The sequence below is a fragment of the Epargyreus clarus genome, unplaced genomic scaffold, assembly GCF_041222505.1.
Source record: "Epargyreus clarus isolate Ecla_fem2 unplaced genomic scaffold, WU_Ecla_fem_2.2 ptg000034l, whole genome shotgun sequence".
NCBI lineage: Eukaryota > Metazoa > Arthropoda > Insecta > Lepidoptera > Hesperiidae > Epargyreus > Epargyreus clarus.
In genome coordinates, this window is record NW_027332239.1 from 3,912,685 (window position 1) to 3,935,630 (window position 22,946).

General features: G+C 36.8%; 3 protein-coding genes across 3 annotated transcripts; 1 reads left to right on the plus strand and 2 right to left on the minus strand.

The window, feature by feature from the left end:
* Positions 1-1,148: 1,148 nt before the first annotated feature.
* Positions 1,149-2,916, minus strand: LOC140755790 (uncharacterized). Its single transcript, XM_073091117.1, has 2 exons — positions 2,630-2,916; positions 1,149-2,479 (listed from the first exon to the last, which is right to left on the minus strand). Exons 1-2 carry the CDS (start codon positions 2,760-2,762, stop codon positions 1,188-1,190), a joined length of 1,425 nt encoding a protein of 474 aa, XP_072947218.1. The 5' UTR covers positions 2,763-2,916; the 3' UTR covers positions 1,149-1,187.
* Positions 2,917-3,125: 209 nt separating this feature from the next.
* On the minus strand, positions 3,126-7,490 carry LOC140755786 (uncharacterized). Its single transcript, XM_073091111.1, has 6 exons — positions 6,812-7,490; positions 6,509-6,715; positions 6,300-6,398; positions 6,056-6,151; positions 5,605-5,691; positions 3,126-5,409 (listed from the first exon to the last, which is right to left on the minus strand). Exons 1-6 carry the CDS (start codon positions 6,846-6,848, stop codon positions 3,143-3,145), a joined length of 2,793 nt encoding a protein of 930 aa, XP_072947212.1. The 5' UTR covers positions 6,849-7,490; the 3' UTR covers positions 3,126-3,142.
* A 28-nt stretch (positions 7,491-7,518) lies between these two features.
* On the plus strand, positions 7,519-22,714 carry LOC140755785 (uncharacterized). Its single transcript, XM_073091110.1, has 10 exons — positions 7,519-7,731; positions 8,695-8,812; positions 9,469-9,625; positions 15,475-15,598; positions 16,549-16,667; positions 17,396-17,544; positions 18,165-18,301; positions 19,900-20,136; positions 20,849-21,008; positions 21,100-22,714. The coding sequence occupies exons 1-10, from the start codon at positions 7,648-7,650 to the stop codon at positions 22,665-22,667; spliced, it is 2,853 nt and encodes a 950-aa protein (XP_072947211.1). The 5' UTR covers positions 7,519-7,647; the 3' UTR covers positions 22,668-22,714.
* The last annotated feature ends 232 nt before the right edge of the window (positions 22,715-22,946 follow it).

Below are 22,946 nucleotides of genomic sequence, written 5' to 3' on the forward strand. Positions count from 1 at the left end.
GTAACGTAATATATATAGATTGTTTAATTTTTTATTGACATTCGTATTTACTTATCATTATCATTTGCACGTTATTTTTATGTTTGAACGACACTAAAATGTTATAGAAAGATATTTCAGCAATATGTTATATTAAATTGCAGTAAAAAATATTTTATTTTTGTGTAAAATTATTTTAATTTAAATCCAATATTAGCTTAGCATACCAAAGAACATAAGGATCTAGTTAATAAAACTATTTATATGTAATATCAATGATGTTTTATTTAATTTCAACAAACAATCAACTGTTTTGTAGTTCAAACATTTACTGCATCGTTGATCATTCCCAACGAAGTGGTACATAATTCGAACCCGACAGGTGTTTGGAGATTAATATAAATTGAAATGATAATTAAGTTATCACCTCAAATTATAAATATATTGCATTTATAAAAATCTTGTTTCTATATAGCTATCCAGAATACATTTTTTGAAGTATGAACACGATATACTCTGAGAACGGTTTCGTGTTTTGTCAAGAAGTAGATTATAAATCTACTTCTTGATATACATGTCGATAAATGCAGTAGATGAATAGCTACGTAACATATGCTTCCTGCCTATTTATTTCTCTATTCATCTTCAACTGTGAATTAAAATTAGTCCACACCACACTGCGCATTTTATGTCGACGCCACAAAAGTAAGTACCTCTATAACCGTTTTATTGTTCATTACTTGCTTTATAATGTTATAATCTAGAAACATTATTACTCCAATGTTTTTAGATTTGAATATTCGGCTAAATAAAGTTAAGCTAAAAATTAGGAATTTAAGGCTACCTGCCTATAAAGAAAACAATTACAGAACATTCAAATGTCAGTTGACGAAACTCCAGTTTTCTGACCAAAGAGTATAGTGCCACCAACTTATCTGTTCAGTTGACAGGGTCGCTAGTGCAGCGTCCAATGTTACCATATAATTATATTTGCCTACTGAAGAGGGAGCTCAACAACTTTGAGATCTATGATTTTTACTAGATAAAATATGTAAAAAATATTTAAAAAGATACCTTCGTAAACATCCTAAAAAAAAGAATTAGGTTAATAATGTCAAATTTTAATTCTTAAATGATATTCTAGGACAGGAAAAATAAAAAGTCCAGAATTATTAACTATAATTATTTATATTTTATAAAAATAAAATTTATATTTTATAAAAATAATTATGGTCATGATCTCTAACTTCGAGGGGCTCCACACCAGACATCCCTGAGCGAAATAATGACGATGCGCCTGAGGTGCCTGTGCCAAGTGATTTACATAATTCGTCATCAGAGTCACTTGAATCGCTTTCGCTATCACTATGCAACTTAATAATGAATGGTTCTTCTAAATATCCATCATTGTTCCTGTATTTTTCTTCAATTCTTTTTACGTGGTGACAATGGTTTTTCCACTCTTCTTTTGTTATTTTATCGAATGCATTCTGAATTAACTGGGGCATTTCAGCACTAGATTTACCAACATTTCGCTCAGCGACATTTCTCTTCATTGAACTCCAAACCATCTCGATTGGGTTCAAATCACAGTGGTATGGCGGTAACCTGAGAACAGAATGGCCATGACTTTTTAATAGATTATCTATTTCATATTCAGGAGCTGGTTTATTACGCTTTATTAATTCTTGCAGTTGAGGTTTCGTCATTTGCTCAGAAAATTCTATATTTCTCTCCCTCAGCCACAATTGCATGACAGCCTTAGTGTGGTTTGAATTGGGACATTTATTAACACAAATGCTGTGATAGGGGGCATTTTCCATCACTATAAGAGTATGCTTATGCAGGTTCGGCAGCAATTTCTTAATAGTCCATCTTTTAAAATTATCATTATTCATTTCATCATGGTAGTCACCGCTCTTAGTGTTTGATTTAAACACAAGAAGAGCATTCTCTACAAAACCTTCTTCGCCTCCTGCATGAACTATAATCCACCTATTCCCTTTTGATACTGGCTCCAAATCACCTTCAACATCTGGGCCTTGCCAACATTTGTCAGTTGAGTGAGATGAGTGTATATAGGTCTCATCTAAATAAACGACGGGTTTTTTTTCTCCAGACTCATTCTCACGAATTTTTTGTAAGTATGCAGCCCTCCACGCAGTTATGTCATTACGCTCACATAGCACTTTTCTATTTGTTTTAGTTTTTTTAAAACGAAATCCTATTTTATGCAGCAGTTTTCTAAGTGTTTCACGTTTTGCAGAGAAATCAATTTCTTCTCTAAGTATGTTTAATAATTTTGGTATAGTCGGAATTTCTTTCCTAAATGAATAAAATTCATGAATTTTTCTCCGTATGACGCCAATGTCAAAATCATCAATGTCCAATTTTCCTGTTTTTCTTTCTCTATTCTTACCGGGAGTAGATAGTTTGACATTACTTTCTTCAGCTTTTTTCTTTTCATTCATGAGCTTGTAAACAAATCGTTCGCTTACTCCTGTAGCAAAAATATAAATACATGAAGTATAAAAAAACATTTACTACCAAAAATACTCAGTGACACTTTAACTAAGTAAAATAAAATAACTGAAATATTTACGCGGGACTTTCTATTAATTAACTATCAACACTTCATAGCAACACTAACCTGTCGCAGCTGCGACGCGTTCTGTCACTTTCTCAAACGGTATTTTCGGAGCTAGCAGGCGTTTTTCTTCCCTCATGAAATCTAAAACCTTTAAAATAATGACCCTTGCATCACTTTTGAGAGGCTTAGGCATTTTTAATCACTTATTACAATTATATTCGAATCGAAAAACAAAGAGCACTCACACTTCAAAGAATTGACAGCGGAATGACATTTCAAAATGGCGGTCGGCTTTGTTTTAGTTCCAGATTTGTCTACTGAACAGAAAAGTTGGTGGCACTATAAAATAATATATGGGAAAAGAGTACCCTCTTGCGGGATATTTATGCATCTCATTTAAAAGCGCCATCTGTATTTCGTTGCGCGCAATAAAATCGTTGTTCTATACGTACCTATATATGTGTATTTGCCATATTATGCTATAGATGTGTACATATATGTTGGTATTATTAGAATACTTATTTTACTTGTACTTAAGTATTAAAAATATTAAAGGGGCTGTAAAAATAAAAGTCAAAGTTGATAAATAGCTATTTTTTTATTTTTATTGTTTTTGTGTTTGTCATAATAACTTTGTGCTACAATTTTGGTTTCGTCGTTACCATTGTATTTTATCTTTCCTGACAATATTCTATTGACTGACCTACACCAGCTGTATAACAAAATATTACAAGTGTTAGACATAAAATATTCCTGTAATTGTATTTTATGCTCCGAACATTTGGATGGAAAGTTAACTAATAAATTAGCAAAAGCAATTATGTTTTTTTGTATGTTTTTCTTTTGTATGTCTTTTTGTATTAAAAAAGATTCTGTAATGTTTTGTAGGTCTTGGAAACAATTTTGTATTTCTTTGCTTGGATAACATAACCAGCTTTTTTGTTTATACTCTTTTCTTTTAATGAAATCATTATTTAGATTGTTATTGTTAATATCTAATAAACTATTTTTGCATTGCTGACAACCTTTTACAATATGTTTGAGACATTTTGTCAGGACCCATCCACATACATAATTTCTTTGTCCAGAATCATTTTCTTTTATATCATTGAGCAATATTGAACTATTAAAATTAATTATATCATTATCTTCCTGGGGAACATCAGGAGTTTTTTCATTTATGAAAAATTTAAATGATTGTAATAATTCACAACCATCTTCTTCACAGTTTGCTTTTTTTGAATGGTTTGCATTATAATTATTTAATAATAAAGCTTTAAATGCCCCTTCAAATGCAACAGTGTTAGGGGCAATATTTCTCGCTCCGTAACTCCTTATGTTCCCAAAGAAGTTTTCTAAAGGGTCCTGATTTAAATTTCTTGTCAACAATGCATCAAATTTATATTTTTTAGATAAAATTTTCCAAATTGATTCCATACCTTCAATCGTTTTAATTAAATTGTTTACAGATGGTACTGTAGATTCAGTTAATCGAATATTGTCACCTTGTTTATAAATTTTAATAAATTTTACACTTTTTAAAATGGTCTTTGCCTTCTTCCAAAGTTCATGATGGGGAGATTTACCTCTAATGGGACCTTTATATATTTTACCATTTGGTATATGCAATGTATTAACATTCAATGTATCAAAGACATTGTTTAATAATATTGTTATGTCTACAAGGTCCCGACATTCTTGAGGTAGATCTCCCCTGGCCGTTAAATGATCTGTAACAACAGCTACACTGTGACTAAAGAGTTGCGTTGCTGTTTTAACCCTCATTTTATTAATTTTTTGAGGGTTCACATGCTCCTCACTTAATTTATGTAAGAGTCTTAGCTCACCACAGGACTTATCTGCGGCATACACCATTTGAAAATACACCCATTTGACAGTTTTTCTTTCATTTTTTATGGTGTATACCATATCTTTGTTAATTAAGTTATTTCTTATTCCTTTGATTAAGTGAGGAGCATCAAATAATGGTATAATATTATGACCATTGAGAAATATCAGATCATAACACCACCGCTTCTCTAGTCGCATGTAAGCTGCTTTTGAATCATTAATTAATTCTGTTACAGCACTAACATTTACTGGACTTTGGTCACATACAGTATTTATTACTATAAGTCCACAATCAAAAATATGCTTCACAACTGTTTTAATAGTTGCTTTTAATTCTACTTTACCCAATCTATTAGTAAAATAGTAAGCAACCGGTTGTTTAAAATTGTTTTTTATACCTTTTACCATAAAAACAAGAACATGGTCTGCTATGTTCTTATTTTCATTGGTTGTGAACCCCTCTAAAGAATCCTTCTGTTTGTTATATGATATTTGAGGATTCAGTGACATCTCATCAAATGATAAACTGCATGTCCGATCTGATATGTCCATACATTTTACATTTTTTTTAATTTTATTAAAAATAATGGCATTTATGCCTGGACATAATTTTACGTCACTTAACAATTTTTTCATTGCCTTACTTGAAGGCAACGTAAAATATTTGCACAAAAGTGAATAGCTTTTTGGACTTTTCTTATATAGTGATAAGGAAAGTATTTTCTCTTCCAGTGAAAAGCGTCTTCCTTTTGATTTTTTGCCAGACTGGCATTGCATGCTTACAAATAATTGTGCTGGTTTTGTCATCTTTTCAACTACACTATTGAAAACCATATCACTAGACATTTTATGTGCACTCTCCAGTCGTGACTTAAAGGTCACACATCGCTTGCGCAAGCGACATATTTCAGATTTTAAATATTTTATTTTTGTGAACAGAGGCTTCATTTGGACACAAGTATGCTTCTCCATTATCTGTTTAGTAGCACCTGCAAATACACAAAGCAAAGTGTTAAGAAAACATTACAGCAACACTGAATCAATCAGTTTTAAAGTTTTATTATAGCAAATTTGTATATTGTTAAGATCAAATAAAAGTATCTCACAATTTTACCATCTGTAAAGGTGCTTATTAAATAAAAACTAGAACATAAGATAAGATATACAGAGATAATATAATATACCTTTTATCGTTTTATTTCTTCGTTGTCTGCTAATCACACTATAACTGTGTTCCATTCTTATGGCATGCCAAGTATTACTCGAACACCCTGCAAAATTAAACGGTGAACCAGTTAAAGATTAAAAGATCATCCAAGAGCAAAAATTTACATGTCTACAACAAATGATCATGCAAGAAAAGTGATTTTAATTAAGATTAAATGATCATCTGCACCCATTGAGGATGGTCACCTCATGTCTGTTTGTTTTAACAACATCATACCCCAAATTAGGGTGGCGATTGTACCACCCCAGTACAACGAAACATATTCAACCACTTTTTTTTACTTTTATTGACATATCCCTTCACAGGTTGTGCAACCTGATTCAGGTTGAGTTTGACTGATTTTAGTAGTAAATTTGGACTTGAAAGGATATGTTGCATAATGGAACACAATAAATGATGATAATTACCTGTAAGAGATGATGCTAAAGGTGCAGCAGTATTAGGTATTATATTCTCCACATTACTAGAACCAGGTTGCGCGATGTCTTGTACAATACTTCCATCTAAAAATAAACATCATGGCCTATTATCGTAGTAACATTTGTATTCGGTTTTTCAGTTATGTTGAATGTTATTAAGAAACAATTTTAATAAGGATTGTTAAAAGATTTGGGTGGTTAATAACAGTATCCAAAAATTCCACTCAATTACCTGTGAGACTTGATGATGTTATGGTGACAGAAGCATTAAATCTATCATTTTGCAAGTTGCTAGGACCAGGTAGTATACTGTTTTCTACATTACTTTCACCTAAAAATAAATGCTTCTTTATTTTTTGTGATATATGTATATTGTCTTGCAGTTTATTTTGAGTAATTAGAAATATATAGAAATAATATTGTAAATTTAATAAAACTCACCAGACAAATGTACAGAAGGTATGGCTAATGCATTCAACCGTTTATAACGGTTTCTGTCTTTGTCAGTAAAATGAATACTACAAACTTTTTTCTTCCTGTAATATTCAACATCTGCCTGTGTTTCCAGTTTACCACCAACCAGAGTTACCCAGGCTTTGAACCGGCTAAAATACTTTTCAGGATTCGGAAAGCAATGCATGACAACTCCTGAAATAAGTAATGGTAACACAATTTAATAAAGGTAAATTAAATACTAACGAAGAAGTGATGTAAGTCAAATGAAATATATAAGTATTTTCTTACCACTAGTTCGACATCCAAATGAGCAAGCTCTCCCCATAATGCTAAGAATGGCAAAATAACACGAATAACACTAAACTAAAAGGCGTCCTTTTCGCACAAAATAACACGTAAACAGCGTCTTTTCGCACAAAACAACGTCCTATCGTAAAGCACTAAACTGAAATTTTCGCACAAAACGTCCTTTCGTAAAATACAGGAAACACTACCTAGAAGACTCAACAGCAAGGCGAAGGAACATGTAGCTCAACTTAACGCACTTACTGGAGATATTCAGGCAGTGAAACATGCATTAAAGTCACAAATTATAGCAAACAACAAATACGCGCGCACACGCATTCGCATCCACCATATTTGTGATTGGAATATGTCAAAACCGTAAAAATGACATTACTGTACTTGCCCGTACGCAAAATTGACCATTTAACTTGTAATCGTATAATTTTTAATAAAAATTAAGGACATATCTAAATAACGTTTTTATTGCAATAGCTGTAAATACATTTTTTAAGTATTATTTGGTACAATTTATTTATTTTTAGACTTAAATTATACATTTGTAACAAATTTTCTATTAAGCGACATCTGTCGTGACATTTTTTAAACATAACATAGAAATGTAACGCGATAAAATATAGATGGCGTACTTCGAAATGAAAACGTCACAATGTATGGAAGTGTACCCCCCGGCCCCCCTGTTTCTGACTTTTCTGCCAACTGATTGTCAAATTGTCATAACAATTTCAACTCAACAGTCGTCATGTAGGTAGATTCGTAGTTGTAGACGTATTTAAATTATTGGGAGAAATATAAAACATAGAGGAATATTAAAATCCACAATGGGGAACACCGGACAGTCCGTTACGTTGGCGAATAGCATAATAGGAGTGGGAATATTAGCTATGCCATTTTGTTTTCAACAGGTAAGTCCTATTAGTTTTCCTAGTCGTAAACAATACGTTACCTTACAGTTAACGCATATTATAACTGTATAATAGGAGTCTTAAGAGGACAAATAATAATAGATGTATCTATGTCTAGGTCAAACTTTTTTGCTTAAAGTGATTATCTCTCAGATTTTTTATATAAAGATTTTTTTAACTATCGTCTTAATGAATAAAGGTTAGCTATACTCCATAGCTAAATGTCAAGGTTTAGATGCAGTCAATAATCATAGATATAAGTGATTAAAATGTTATGTAGACCTCATAAATAAGCATTAGGTCGAGAAGATAAAATTGGCATAATATCATTGATAATTCCCTACATTTTATAGATTTGTTGATTAATTACTTATAATATTTAGACTTAGCGTTTCGTTTAGATTTGATAAAAGATAACATATTATCACATTTAAAATGAGTGCTGCACATAACAAGGACAGATTGATTTTTTGTGGGAAAATTTAAAAAAGCTATTTTAAATTTTGCAGCTACCCAAAACTTATGGCAATAAATTAAAAATTAAATAGCGCAGAATACTTTTGAAGTCAGCTACTACTAATATTGATTTTACTAGGTTCCGTCTTTGCTGAAACTTGTAAATAATTGTTTAAGTCAAACTACATTTCAATTTTCATAAAATATAAGTTTATTGAACACATAAGCACTCAAATTATGAGTTAATTAGTAAATGTTGTTAAAAGCAAAAATCAATCCTTGCCTGCGGCATTGTCGCTGCTCATGAAGATGCCTCAGGGTGGTGATTAGGGCAAACATACCCCCATGGAAATAAACAGACTACTTAAAAATAATTTTGAATAATGCATACATACATATGCGCCAAAAACTTTACCCTCCTCAGATGGGTAACAATATATTGATACTTGAGGTGAATAAAATAATTTTCCAATATAATTTTGAATGATATACTTAAATGTTTTTCAGTGTGGTGTGTTACTGGCAACATTGATTCTGGTTCTGATGGGCTTGGTCTCCAGATTATGTTGCCATTTTTTGCTCAAATCAGCCATTATTACTAGACGTAGAAATTTTGAATTCTTAGGTAAGTTCCTAAATGCTTATATAAACCCAAGTTAAGACATAATTTTTCATTTCTAGCCAAGCTTTAATATAAGGTTTGTATAGCTGTTTTATGTGTGTGTAGCTGAGTCCTTACATTTCTATCAATGCTTGAAAGCCTGACTAAGCATCACTGAATAAAATTTACAGGAGCATGATTTGAATAGGAAACATTAAAAAAAAAAACAAATTCACATAGGTAGAACTGTTTATTTATGAATATAATCTTAAATTGCGTCTTAATGGAATAACTCTATTATTGCAACATGCAATGCATGTGTAATTATTTATTGTATCCTGATTACAGAGGGTCATTACCACCTATGGCAACTTTGTCAGATATGCTCACTTGTGTAAGATGAAAACAATATAAATAATATTGCATTACTTTATAATATTTACTAACTGACTATACATATATAACTGAAATATATAAAAATGTTACTGAATATAAAAAAAAATGTTAATGGTGAACAACCCTTATCACTATGATAAATAGATAGTTGCCGATTCTCAGACCTACTGAATATGCATATAAAATTTGGTGAACGTCGGTAAAGCCGTTTTGGAGGAGTATGGTAACTAACATTGTGACATGAGAATTTTATATACATATATAAGATAGATCTTTAATTTCAGCTTTCCATGTATTTGGTCCATCGGGCAAGATGGCTGTGGAAGTGGGTATTATTGGGTTCCTGATGGGAACTTGCATAGCCTACTTTGTAGTGGTCGGAGATTTAGGACCACAGATCATTGCCAAACTGTTAAACATCAACCAGAGTGACATTCTAAGGTATATTAATAAAATTTTTGTATTTGATTCAATATGTAACAAAATATGCTATCATATGTAACTACATATTTTTTTTGATACTGTGTAGTGCTACATTTTAAGAGTGAGGCCAAAATCTAACAGTACATTGAAAACTTTTACATTGCTGTGGCAAAAGATGGTAGGGCCTCACAAGAGCATTATTGAACACATTATTATTTTTTTTTTAACAGATATGGTAAAAGTAAAAACTTTAGCAAAGCATTTTACCATTGTCCATGGATATATAGCAATGCATCTGTGGCTCATTTTCATTATGGCCCAATCTCATTTGGTGTTCATTACAGCTATCTCACTACTAACCATCTTCAAGAAAAAGATTGTACAAAATTCTTTATATTTTATTAAAGAAAATTTATAAAATAGCTATTGTAACGCCGCCTTATATAGCATCGGTTCGCTCGCGCCTTTACCTACGTCTCCGGCGCCGCGAGTTTCGTTCGCTCGTTCCCCCGTTCGCCGCGCCAGTCCGCTTTACGCCGTCTTTATGAATACACGCTTTTGTGCAAGTACCAACCGACTATCATTCCGTGTCTCCCGCCCTCAGTTGAATCTTTTACAGTGGCGTCCCAACTCGTAGCATCTAAAGGATTTTTAGAACTCACATTCGTAAATTAATTAGTGTTAACGATCGTGTTCAACTGTGTTGACACGCCTGTGACTATAGTTTATCGTGTTCGTGTACTTGTGTTAAGTGTTAAGTTTTAAACATGCCTCGACCACGTCGTAAGAGACAATCCTTGGACAGTGCAGAGGGCACTGACAAGAACTTGGACTCGTCATACGAGGATCGGCTGGAGCCGTTGTTGTCAGCGTTCGCCAGAGCTCAAGCTCAGTCGAATCGTGAGCTTATTGAATCTATTCTGAACTCGCACACGCTCAACCAGAGCTCTACCAGCCCTACGTCTCCAGGCATGTCATCAATGGTTCAGACTGGAAACTTCGCGAATTGTACCGCTCGTTTCAATGGATCAAAGCAGGACTCAGAAGTCGTAGAAGCATTCGTCGACGCTATATGTGTGTACAAGGAGTGCACTAACATCAGTGACGACCATGCACTACGTGGCCTTCCGATGCTCCTAGAGGGAGAGGCCGCTGTTTGGTTCAGGGGAGTTAAATCATCGATCGCATCGTGGGACGACGCACTCAAGCGCCTACGTTCAATGTATGGAGCTCCTAGGCCTCCGCATAAGATTTTTAGGGACATCTTCGCGTCAGACCAGCGCTCCGAACGTGCAGAGGTCTTCGTGACTCGCCTCCGTGCTCTGATGGCGAAACTACCCTATACCATCGAAGAAAGAATACAGTTAGATATGATTTACGGTTTACTCAACAACATAATTCGTGAACGTGTCAGTAGAGAATCCGTTCACAGCATCGAAGATTTGATAAGTAAAGCCAGACACATAGAGGACACCATCAATGAAGCGCCAGCGTATCCAAGTACTGTCGGTACTTTGCGCGGTTTTCATGTGTATCAAAAGAAAACGCTCCCTTCGTTCGCCGCGCGCGGCTTTGCGGCGCCCGCTTTGAATACAAGCGTGCCGCCGCCAGCCCTTTGTAGCGCGCCGCCGCCGACTTTGACCGCCGCCGCGCCGTCGCCCGCCCTTTGTGCGAGCGTGCCGCCGCCGCCGGCCGTCGCGTCGGTTAGAAGTTAGAAGCGCGGGAAACGCATCAAACGCGCCGGTGCTGACCGCTACTTCTACGAGTGACGACACGACTAAAGTAGTAAGACTTTCGTCGAGTGCAGGTAAACTTTTCTGTGTTTATTGTCGTAAATCGGGACATTCGCGCGATTTGTGTCCGAAAATTAAAAGTAAGAGTGAAGTGTCCGGTTCTCAAATTTCGTGTTACGGTTGCGGTCGAATAGGTGTTATCCGTTCTAACTGCGTAAAATGTAACTCTTTCGCGTCCATTAATGTTTTACAGAACTCTAACTCGGGTTGCAAATGTTCGAGTGATGTTTCTATTTGTAATCGTTTAAATCATGATTCTGTTTATGTTCGTAATGTTACAAAAGATAAAATGTGTAAAAGAAATTTGAAAAAGTGTAAGGTTCAACGACACTTGTCTTCACGGCCCGAGTCGAAACTCAAACGCATGCCGACAGCGTCCAAGGCTAATGATTTTGAGTCTTCAATTTGTGATAACATACCTACTCGCGAACTTTTGCCTCTGGAAGACAAGTTACCTTTCAACGGTTATAGTAATAATGTATCTAAGAATGATGTTGTACCTACTTATGCATGTTTGCCTATGAGCGGAACGGTTTTGCGGACGGGGCGACCGACTGAATCGCGTGTTTCAGATTCTAGTAAGGGCCGTCCCATTCTTTATATCGAGATTTGTGGTAATACCGGTACGGGTTTAGTTGACACGGCTGCCAAGCGTTGCATTGCTGGAGCCTCACTTTATGCACTATTCCAAAGGCTAAATTTACCTATTCGCGATAGTGTCATGTCAGTGAAGCTCGCGGACGGAGTCGTTCAAACACTGGATGTCAAACTAGTACATGTAAAGGTAGGGCTCGATCGAACTGATGTAGTAATACCTACCACCTTCGTTATTTTTCCGCACGCCGTCAACAACGAAACTCTTCTAGGCGTCGATTTCTTGCGCAAAGCGCGCATTACTATTAACATGCATCGTAATACATGGTTCACGGCTGATCGACCTCATGTTACTCACCGCTTGCACTGCGAGTCTTTCCGCAGTCTTATGGGGTGTGCTTCCGCGGATTTTCTGAGGGCAGACGAGGGTACGATGTTGGAACCAGATGAGCGTACAACACTTGCTGAAGTACTTCATGAGTATGAAGACGTTTTTAAGGAAGGGGGAGGTCCAACACCGTTTGCTGAGCACCGAATAGAAACGGGTGATCATCCTCCCATTGCAGTTCCTCCTTATCGCCTCACTCCAGCTAAGAGGGCTATTATGGAAGCCGAGCTCGAGAAGATGTTACAGCAAGACATTATTGAAGAATGCGAGTCTGCATGGGCTGCGCCAGCATTACTCGTTCCAAAGAAAGACGGAACTTACCGTTTCTGCGTCGATTATCGAAAGCTTAATGCCGTCACCAAGAGTGATTCCTATCCATTGCCGATCATCGACGACCTACTACAGTACACCGGTAAGAGTTGTTACATGAGCACGATAGACCTTCGCGCCGGGTACTGGCAGGTGTGTGTTCGGGAAGCCGACCAGGATAAAACCGCTTTCGTCACACCTTTTGGGGTTCACCGTTTCAAACGTATGCCCTTTGGCTTACGAAATGCGCCCGCGACGTTTCAACGCCTCGTTGACCGATTCCGTTCGGGTTCTTCTCTCAAAAACACCACAGTCTTAGGTTATATCGATGACCTTATTATAATTTCTGACAGCTTCGTGAAACACCTTGAGGATCTCCGTGCTGTATTTGACCGTCTTAGAGTCTTCAACCTCCGAGCCAACCGGGATAAATGTGTTTTTGCTCGGGAGAGTGTGAAATATCTTGGTCACATCATAATGCCTCAAGGAGTATCACCTGATCCTGATAAGATAAAGGCCATAGCTGATATGAAAGAACCTACATCCGTAAAGCATCTCAAGAGCTTCTTGCAGACCTGTTCTTGGTTCCGGAAATTCGTGCCAGAATTTTCGAAGGTCGCACAGCCTCTTACGATGCTCATTAAAAAGGCTCAGTCTTGGATCTGGGGTGACGCACAAGTCAATGCGTTTACAGAACTGAAAAGGTTACTCACCTCAACGCCAATACTCGCCCAACCGGATTATAGTTTGCCGTTTGTTATCCGCACTGATGCCAGCAATTACGCCTTAGGCGCCGCTTTGCTTCAGGGGGAGTCATCACGTGAAGAAAAACCCATTGAGTACGCGAGCCGACTTCTCACGCCAGCAGAACGTAATTATTCAACGACCGAGCGGGAGGCTCTTGCCGTCGTATGGGCTTGTGAGAAGTTCCGAGGATATATTGATGGACATCCAGTTCGTGTTGCCAGCGACCATCAACCGCTCAAGTGGTTACTTACTCTGAAGTCACCAACCGGGAGATTGGTACGATGGGCCATGAAGCTCCAGTCTTTCGATCTTCAAGTCGATTACACACCGGGAAAGGCCAACGTCATCGCGGATACGCTGAGTCGACCGCCCTGCGAAGAGGATACTCGCGAGTCCTGTGGAGTATGTACAGTTATCGTAGAGGTACCTCGATGGGATGCGACGAACGTCCGTCAATCTCAGCTCGATGACCCCGAAGTTTCGAAGATCCTTAAAGACCTGGAAGGAAAAGATGAAGTAGCTCTTAAAACGTGGACCGAAAGAGGATACCACCTTGTTAGAGGAGTGTTGTACAGGTACATCGAGGCTGACACCGAAGAACCGCAGCTCGTCGTTCCTGAAAGCCTTAGGAAACAGGTTATGTTGGAATGTCATGATTCTCCAACTTCCGGTCATGGCGGTATAGAGAGAACTCTTCACCGAATTGCCGAACGTTTTTATTTTCCCGGGATGCGTCGTTATGTAACAGAATATCTCAAGACTTGTGTAGAATGTCAACGCTACAAGCCGAGCAATGTGAAACCAGCTGGGTTGCTCCAAACACCAGTTCCGGCTCAGCGTTTTGAAGTTGTCGCCGTCGATCTCTTTGGGCCTTTACCCAAAGGACCTCTAGGTGAGAGGTGGATCCTGATAGTCGAGGACACCACAAGCAAGTGGGTGGAACTCTTTGCCCTCACCGAGGCCACGGCCAAGATCTGTGCGAAAACATTAGTCAATGAAGTCTTCATGAGGTTTGGACTTCCGAGGCGTATGATTTCTGACAACGGTGTGCAATTTGTAGCCGATGTCATGCAGCACGCTATGTTTGTTCTGGGAGTCAAACAAAATCTGATACCTCTGTACCATCCAGAAGCTAATCCCGTGGAACGGAAGAACAGGGATTTGAAAGTCCAACTCGCCATATTAGTTGAGAAGGAGCACCGACAGTGGGCCGAAGCTTTGCCGTTTATCCGGTTCGCTTTGAATACTTCGTTGACCCAAGCAACAAAGCAGACTCCTGCCTTTCTTACTTTTGCCAGGGAATTGCGTTCGCCCATCTCTGTTCAAAGTGACCTTCGAGCGATAGTTGAGACCGAGAATTATGTCCCTCAGATCACGCCTTATTTGCTCAAGCTAGCCGGTATTCTCTCAGATGCTAAGGAAAGCATCGAGAATGAGCAAGATAAGAGGAATCGCGTTAAGGACAAGACTCGTCAAAACGCCGAGGGTTATGTTCCAGGTTACTTAGTCTTGTTACGCGGTCATATATTAAGTAGTACTAGTAAGGGGTTCAGTTCAAAACTCGCCCCACGGCAAGATGGTCCGTATGTTATAACTAAGAAGGTTAGTCCAACTACATACATCTTGTCTCGTTGTGGTAGACCTGACGAAATTTTGGGGAAGTACCACACCAGGGATCTGCGTCGATACCACGCTCGTCAGGACGATCAGCCGGAGCCTGTATGTCCTAAAAGACCGCGCGGTCGTCCTCGTAAAAACCCTGTCGCGTAAGTTTTACTGGTGTTTGACCTGTCGTGAGGTCACCTGACTAGGTCAAAAGGGGGAGACTGTAACGCCGCCTTATATAGCATCGGTTCGCTCGCGCCTTTACCTACGTCTCCGGCGCCGCGAGTTTCGTTCGCTCGTTCCCCCGTTCGCCGCGCCAGTCCGCTTTACGCCGTCTTTATGAATACACGCTTTTGTGCAAGTACCAACCGACTATCATTCCGTGTCTCCCGCCCTCAGTTGAATCATTTTACACTATATTGTATTTGCAGAACATCAATAATGGTGATAGTGTCTCTGGTGTGTGTGTTGCCTCTTGGGCTGCTGAGGAATGTTGACAGTCTGAGCAATGTCAGCGCTGCCACCATTGGGTTCTACTTCTGCCTAGTTATCAAGGTTTGATGTCTAATTTACTCATATTTGATGTAAATTGAAGGTGGTTTGATGTATAATATATCAATTCTTAAATAGGAATCCCATTTTAAAATTTGTGCACAAAAATATTATTAAAACAATTTTGTTATAAATATTTATTAAAAGTTTTCCTCATTGAAATTATAGGAAGTATTTGCGACACGATAACTTATTTTATTTATTATTACAACATAAATTATAATGTTATCAGAATAGCAATATTTATATAACTGTAGGTACAAATTTTTAAGATGCCTGACTAGTTATTTACAATCGCAATTTTAGGAAAATATATGCTTATCAACACAATTTTATTTGTAATATTGAAAAATATTATGAAAATTAAACATTGTGAGGTATGCTTGGAAGTTCTAAAAAAATGGGAAAGTTGTGTTAAATGCACCTACATTAATTGACAGTTGGCCAGAATGGCATAATATGGTAATATGAGAGGAGATCCATGCCCACCAGCTGGGTAATAATGGATTGATAAATAATGATGGTTAAAGGAGTTAGGCTAAACATCTTATTGTTTATGGGCGGCAGTAGCCACTTACCTACTTACATCAGGTGGACTGCACGCTCTTCTTTGTATTTATTATATAGTTATATTATTATTATATACTTATATAGTAGTAAACGGATTGTAAAAATTTTAACCATCTTCCTAGTACGGTTCAACAGTTAGATCGAAAAATGTCGAAAAAATACAGGTTTCTTGTATGGAGACCCCTTTTAATATTCAAATTTATTTTATTTTTAGTATTTGTTGTTATAGCGGCCACCGTTATGCATCCTCTGTAAAAAATTCATGCGTCTATCTATTACGGTTCCGGAGATATAGTCCTGTGATAGACGGACAGACAGCGAAGCCTTAGTAATGAGTACGGAACCCTTAAAACTTATGTTATATATTAAGAGCGTGTTCGCAGGTGGTAGCGGAGGCGGCGGGGCAGCTGCTGGCGGCGGAGTGGGCGCGCGTGGCCATGTGGCGGCCGGCCGGCCTGCTGCAGTGCGTGCCCATCATCTCCATGGCACTCTTCTGCCAGACGTGAGCACCGATACTGCTTTATCTATAATATAGGAGTAGCAGACGAGCAGGCAGCCCACCTGATGGTAAGTGGCTACTGCCATGGACATCTGTAATCAACCCCAGATCGTATTATATACGTAAAAGAGGTCGGTCACAGCAGCGCCGCTACTCTTGAGAACTAAGCTGGAACGCCTCGGAAAAGTATGTCTACCTTACCACACAGCAGCGCTTACCACTGTCATTATTAGATAGAAATAAATGTGGCGGTAATGCAGCCGGCGAACCACAAAAGGCATCCGCTTGCGTGCGTGTTGTCGTATGTATCCATACTTTTATTGTAAAATAACATTTAAAATAAATTCACTGATGTGTGAAAAGGACATATAAAGATAAGTATACAAATACCCAGAATCAGAACAGATGTCTGACAGAAATCGAATCCTTGGTATTTTCGGGACAAAGTGTAGCCTCATAATAGGTTTTCAAAGTTATCCTAAAAATAAGTCATGCAACATGCCTGAAAATTTAGTAGAATAGAACCACAATCTTTTCATAAATAATACTCATAATACATTACTGTTCCTCGAAAATAATAACAGAATATATATGATATAAACAATAAAAATGATTTAATATAATACATATAAGAATGCAATAATCGCTCAGCCTGACATTGAACTTAAAACTTTTGATAGCGAAGCGACCTTCGAAAATAAAATACATCTTATACACTAAAAATGTTTCAGGCAGCTGTTCGAAATCTTCGAATCGATGCCGTCGCTCTCCTTGGAGAAAATGAATTTGGTGACGAAAAACGCTATCAATATTTGCACAGTTGTGTACTTCACGCTGGGTGTGTTCGGCTATGTCGCGTTCGGCTCGCAAGACATATCTGGTAATTACGAAACACTTATTACACAATGCTGCATAAATATATAACGATTTTTAATATTAGGAGAGAATGTATAAATATGTTCTAGGTATGTAACGTTTTATATATAAACAAATTAATTATGTACGCCTGCAAGATATTGTAAGAATTAGAAAAAAACAATGTTATACCGAGTTGTTATTTACTGGTTAATTGAGGGTATTTTATGAGTATGCTCTGCCATGCTGTCCGTGGTGGTCTATATCTATGCAAATAAACTGGTTAAAAAGTTAATCATTTAAATTAAAATGTAGTAATCCTCTGCCTATAGTTACCCATTATAGAAACGACAGTACACAATGTTACTTCACTTAGCGGTGTAGTTCAAATCCCTATTGCCAAAGGCCTCCCTAATAAATCCATTGAAAGTACATACAACCAGAAATAGTATATCCTCTTTGATGTCGGTAAAAATAAATTGAAACCAACTTTCACTTAGAATAAATAAAAAACAATTTAAAAAAGTCTAGTGTGCCTGATCGGAACCAAATTAAGTTACCTATCATAAACCATTGAAATATGTATTATACATATTTCAAAACCTTTTATAAAATTCTAAGTACAATTTAATTATTTTGCCCCAGGTAACATTCTAATGAGCCTGAGTCCAACGATGGCGAGTGACGTCATCAAGCTGGGCTTCGTGATGTCTCTGGCGTTCAGTTTCCCGCTCATCATATTCCCCTGCAGAGCCAGTCTATACTCCTTCTTGTATAGGAAGGTAAGTTACACAAAAAATAAAATATAATCATTGTGACCTTATAGAGTAGAGGCGCTAAGTTTAGTTGAGGGTGGCTTGTATTGTATAGAGTGCATTAGAGTCTTATTATCAGGGGCATAGCCGTGTACCTATCTTTTCTCGAAGCCATTCGGGGATTTTCGAAATTGGACACAATAGCAAATAATTCAAAAAAATATGGATTTTAAGGAGTGGATTCTATCCTTCAGTAAAATTTTGTATTTATTGTACTGGTATTTTAAACTTTTTATCTTGCAAGTATTTTTTTTTTTTGTAAAAAGAAATTAATAAACACGGGTAAAGTTGAAACGGATATCATCTCGGATAGGCATAGACGGTCCGACGAAATGTGAATTGCATTAGTCTAAGCATTACATTCTTATTATATCCTAAGAATGCTTTTTAACCGACTTCAAAAAGGAGGTGGTTATCAATTCGGCCGGTATTTTTTTTTTGTTATTTTTTATGTATGTACACGAATTACTCCGCCGTTAGTGGTAGTTTCAATAATTCTTTTTTTATTGTATAGAGACGAGCTGGAAGTTGGTCCCATTTAAATATGGTTAGGATCCATCGAGGGGTTCTGGAGAAAATGAGGGGAACTCCTCCACCCATGTAAATATAACAGCCATAACTTCGCCGTTTATGAACCTATTTTAATGCCTTTACTTTCGTGTGTGTACAATTGCTACAAGTTGGTCCCATTTATCATATTGATAAGGATCAGCGCAACTAAGCGAGCGGGTGGTTCCAATCAATGTAGACTCAGACCTTCCTTCATTCATGATCACGTTTATAGAATTTTATATTGTATTAATATAAATGTTAGTATGTCATCACTAAAAAGGGTGAAAAAAAATTTTTAACAACAAAATACAACAGACTTCTATGTCACTACAAAGTAAAAAATAATTGAAATAAATGTTGGTTTACTACATATTTCTGAAGTCGGCGCTCATATTAGACACGCTGTTTACATCGTTATCCAACGTTATTGAATAATAGAATAGAATAGAATAATTTCTTTGCATAGAATAGGAACATAATCAGCTGATACAAAAATTTTGCCCCTCTTATTCTGCTAACAATACGGTAGCATGCAAATTATATAGTTGTCATAAAAAAATATACAATTATAAAAAAAAAAAACAATAGTACCAGTTGCATAGAAAGTCATTTATATTATAAAAAATGTTCAACAATAAATATGTCCTTAATTTACATTTAAAAATATAAAACAATTATTCCTCCTTTATGTCATCTGTTAAGTTATTATATATTTTAACACACAGCAAAGACATACGTTGTGGTTTGTCGAGTACTAGACGTTGACCGCGTCTGGTGTTTCCAGGGTACAATTGGTCAGCAGTTTCAAATAGTTTTAGGTTGTGCCTAACAAACAAGCATGCTTGGTAATATATTGAGCTTTTTGACTAGAGGCTTAGATGATTCGTGTGGCCGCGCCGCGCCATAGCATTGATTAGTTCTACTCACTTTCACCTTAATAATAAAAGAGACCCCACATAATGCCTAATATAGAATGTTACCATAAGTTCTAATATTACTTTTTTAACTTCCAGCCGCATTCTTCCCACCACGACCACATAATAAACCACTCGATCCCTGAAGCCACCTTCCGCTGCATCACAGTGTCTATCGTGGCGGTTGCGCTGTTCATAAGCCTACTGATCCCCAACATCGAGCTGGTGTTGGGGTTAGTTGGTTCCACCATAGGTGTGGTCATCTGTGTGGTCTTCCCGGCCGCCTGCTTCGTTAATGTCACATTTAAGAATACTAATGAACGGGTGTTGGCTAAGGTAAGGCAAATATCACAAAGAAACTGTAACAATTTTTGGAGATCTGAAGCTTACTTGAAGGTCGAACCCTTTGTGGTTCGACTCCGGCGGCACCTCCGCCATACCTATTACTGCCTCATAACAGCAGTGTTAAGCGCTGCTGTATTCTGCTAGTGTGTTAAGAGAGATATACTTTTCCGGGGCGTTCCAGCTTAGTCCTCAGGGGTAGCGGCGCATCTGTGGCCGACCTCAGGTAGGAATATCTAATCATATCTGGTTGATTACAGATATCCATTAGCGGCAGTAGCCACTTACCATCAGGTGGACTGCAGGCTCGTCTGCTACTCCTATATTGTGAAAAATAAACTATACTGGCCTGTCATCGAAAGCTTGGGTTCCAACAGCCATTCTAAATGATAAATTAAGTTAGGATTTTTCTTTGGGTTTGAGTTCAGTTCACAAACGAACTTGTTTTATGCGTCTTTATTTGGTGACACAGTGTATGAAACTCTTATGTAGGATTTGTAGATGATGAGAACATCATAAGGGTAAAGTTGCGTGGTAAAAATATTACCAAACCAGCCAACTGACTGTTTCACCAACTATATTACAAATAAAACGTCTCAATTTTGAATGATTCCATTTTGGAATACAAAGTCACCTCAATTGATATCATATTAATGGATCCTATTATCTTTTTTTAAAGGTCTTAAATAACAGTTTTATGTTTCAGGTGGTTATAGTACTGGGTTTGATAATTCTGGTCCTCGGAACGTACGCGAACTTACAAGCAGCCGAAAACACGAGAGACAAATATGACGACAAACAAATTACGCAAGAGCGTATCGATAAAATTGTTGAGGACTTCTTCGAGAAGAGAGACAAAGATGAAGGTAACTTTACAATAGCATATACCAACTGTGCTATTTGTTTTCATAAAGTCTAAATTTGGGTCTATATATTATGTAAAATTACTTTTTTCAGGTGTTATGGAAAACCCAAATGCCGTAGTTGATTCTCTGCCGAAAGTACAAATCAACAAAATTAATGGAGATATCATCAAGGATTCAGTAGTCCAACCTCCAAATCCTGTGCCACCTGAATCTCACTCAGATGAAAAACTCCCGCCTTTGCCTATAATACCAAATCTTAAGGAGGAGACACTATTAAAAGAAATTTTGCCTGAAGTAGTAAAAGATCCGGTAGATAGAGTGTCGGAGTCGCATCCTAAAAACTTGCAGAATAAGATGCCTGAAGCTAAACTATCAAATGGAATTAGAATAATTGAGAAGGCTCCAGAAAAGCCTAAGGAGATTGAAATAAAATCATCAAGTCAAGAGAAAATCGATATGCAAAAGCAACAACAATTGATAGAAACCATCAAGCAACACGGCGAAGAACAGAAGGAACTGATAAAGGAACAGAAGGAAATTTTGGACGAGATTAAAAAAACTAAGAAAGAGATGCAGAAAAATAAAAAAGAAGTAGACAGCGTAGAAGCGAAGAAAATCGCGGTGGAAAGTATACAAAAAATTGCCAATATGGCAATACAAAGCCTGAGTGGAGTCACCGAAAAGCCAGTAGACAATGTTGCTAAAGCGCAAGAACCGATACAGAAAATAGCCGATGAAGCTGTACACGAAATAGCCAAAAAAGCAGCAGACGCTATAAAAGAAATTAAGCACTTAGAGGAAAAGGTAGAACCGATAAAAGTTCCACAAGATAATGCGCCAGTTATTAATAATGTTGTGCCCAATTTACTTCCTGCTCCAAATAATCCTCCGGAGAAGCAGTTGCAAGGAAATCCGAATTTACAAAATAATATTAATGTTAATGTCCCAGCAAGTGTTCAAGATATTAGTAAACAAGGCAATATAGTATCGAATTTGAATCAGCAGAACAATGTTCAACCAAATGTCAATAAGCCAGATGAGACTAAAGTAAATAAACCCATGGAAATCGTTGAGAAAAAAATTGAAGTACCAATAAAAGAACATTCACACTCTCCAGATGAACCACAGTCATATAAACAGGGCGAAGACGCACAGAAAAATATTGTTCCTGAAGTAAAACCTTTAAGTAATGGTATTCCTCAAAATGTACCTTTACCGATTGCAATGCGAGAAAATCCAAATAATGTCGATACATCACACCTTGTTCAAAACCCTAAAAAACCCGACACGCTACAGAAAAAGATAGATAATATTAATAACGTAAATATAAATAATGTAAACAATAATTTAAATGAAATAATGAATGGTGCTGTTGAAGATACTCGTAGTAATAATGTACCGTTAAATGTAAATAGTGATAATTTAGTTCGACAGAAAAGGGAAGTCGATTGTACAGAGAAAACACTTCTCAAACCCGAGGATAAGCAGATATGCGAAAATCCAGAAGAAACGCCAGTTTTAAATAAACATTCTGAAGAAATTTCAAATCCGAATATGAATTACAAGGACATCGGATTACCAAACAACTTACCAGTACAAGAAATGGCATTGCATCACATACGATCACTTAAAACTTATGATGAAAATAAGGAAAAATAAATATTATTAGGTCTTATAGCGAATGTGATGTAGATATAATACTATTTTATATAACAAGTGCATTTATATTGTTAAATTATTTATAATGAGTGTAAGTTTTAAATTAAATAATGTCGTTATTTATTATTATTTATGATCACTGAATAACATTTTAGGTGTTTTACTTCAGATCTCATATTTTACTAACCGAGGTAACGATTGGTAGAATTTAGTATTATCAGAAATGTATATCACTTGTAAATAAATCACCTTTTTTTTTTTGGTAAAAAAATCCGAAAA

Bases quoted from the DNA above. Each gene is read 5' to 3' on its own strand.
- LOC140755790 (XM_073091117.1), bottom strand. From the start codon at position 2,762: ATGCCTAAGCCTCTCAAAAGTGATGCAAGGGTCATTATTTTAAAGGTT. The intron at 2,480-2,629 runs GTTAGTGTTGCT...TTTTTGCTACAG, and splicing joins ACGCGTCGCAGCTGCGACAG to GAGTAAGCGAACGATTTGTT.
- LOC140755785 (XM_073091110.1), top strand. From the start codon at position 7,648: ATGGGGAACACCGGACAGTCCGTTACGTTGGCGAATAGCATAATAGGA. The intron at 17,545-18,164 runs GTAATTACGAAA...ATTTTGCCCCAG, and splicing joins CGGCTCGCAAGACATATCTG to GTAACATTCTAATGAGCCTG. The intron at 21,009-21,099 runs GTAACTTTACAA...TACTTTTTTCAG, and splicing joins GAAGAGAGACAAAGATGAAG to GTGTTATGGAAAACCCAAAT.
- LOC140755786 (XM_073091111.1), bottom strand. From the start codon at position 6,848: ATGGGGAGAGCTTGCTCATTTGGATGTCGAACTAGTG. The intron at 6,716-6,811 runs GTAAGAAAATAC...TACTTATTTCAG, and splicing joins ATTTGGATGTCGAACTAGTG to GAGTTGTCATGCATTGCTTT. The intron at 5,410-5,604 runs GTATATTATATT...GTGTATTTGCAG, and splicing joins AAGAAATAAAACGATAAAAG to GTGCTACTAAACAGATAATG.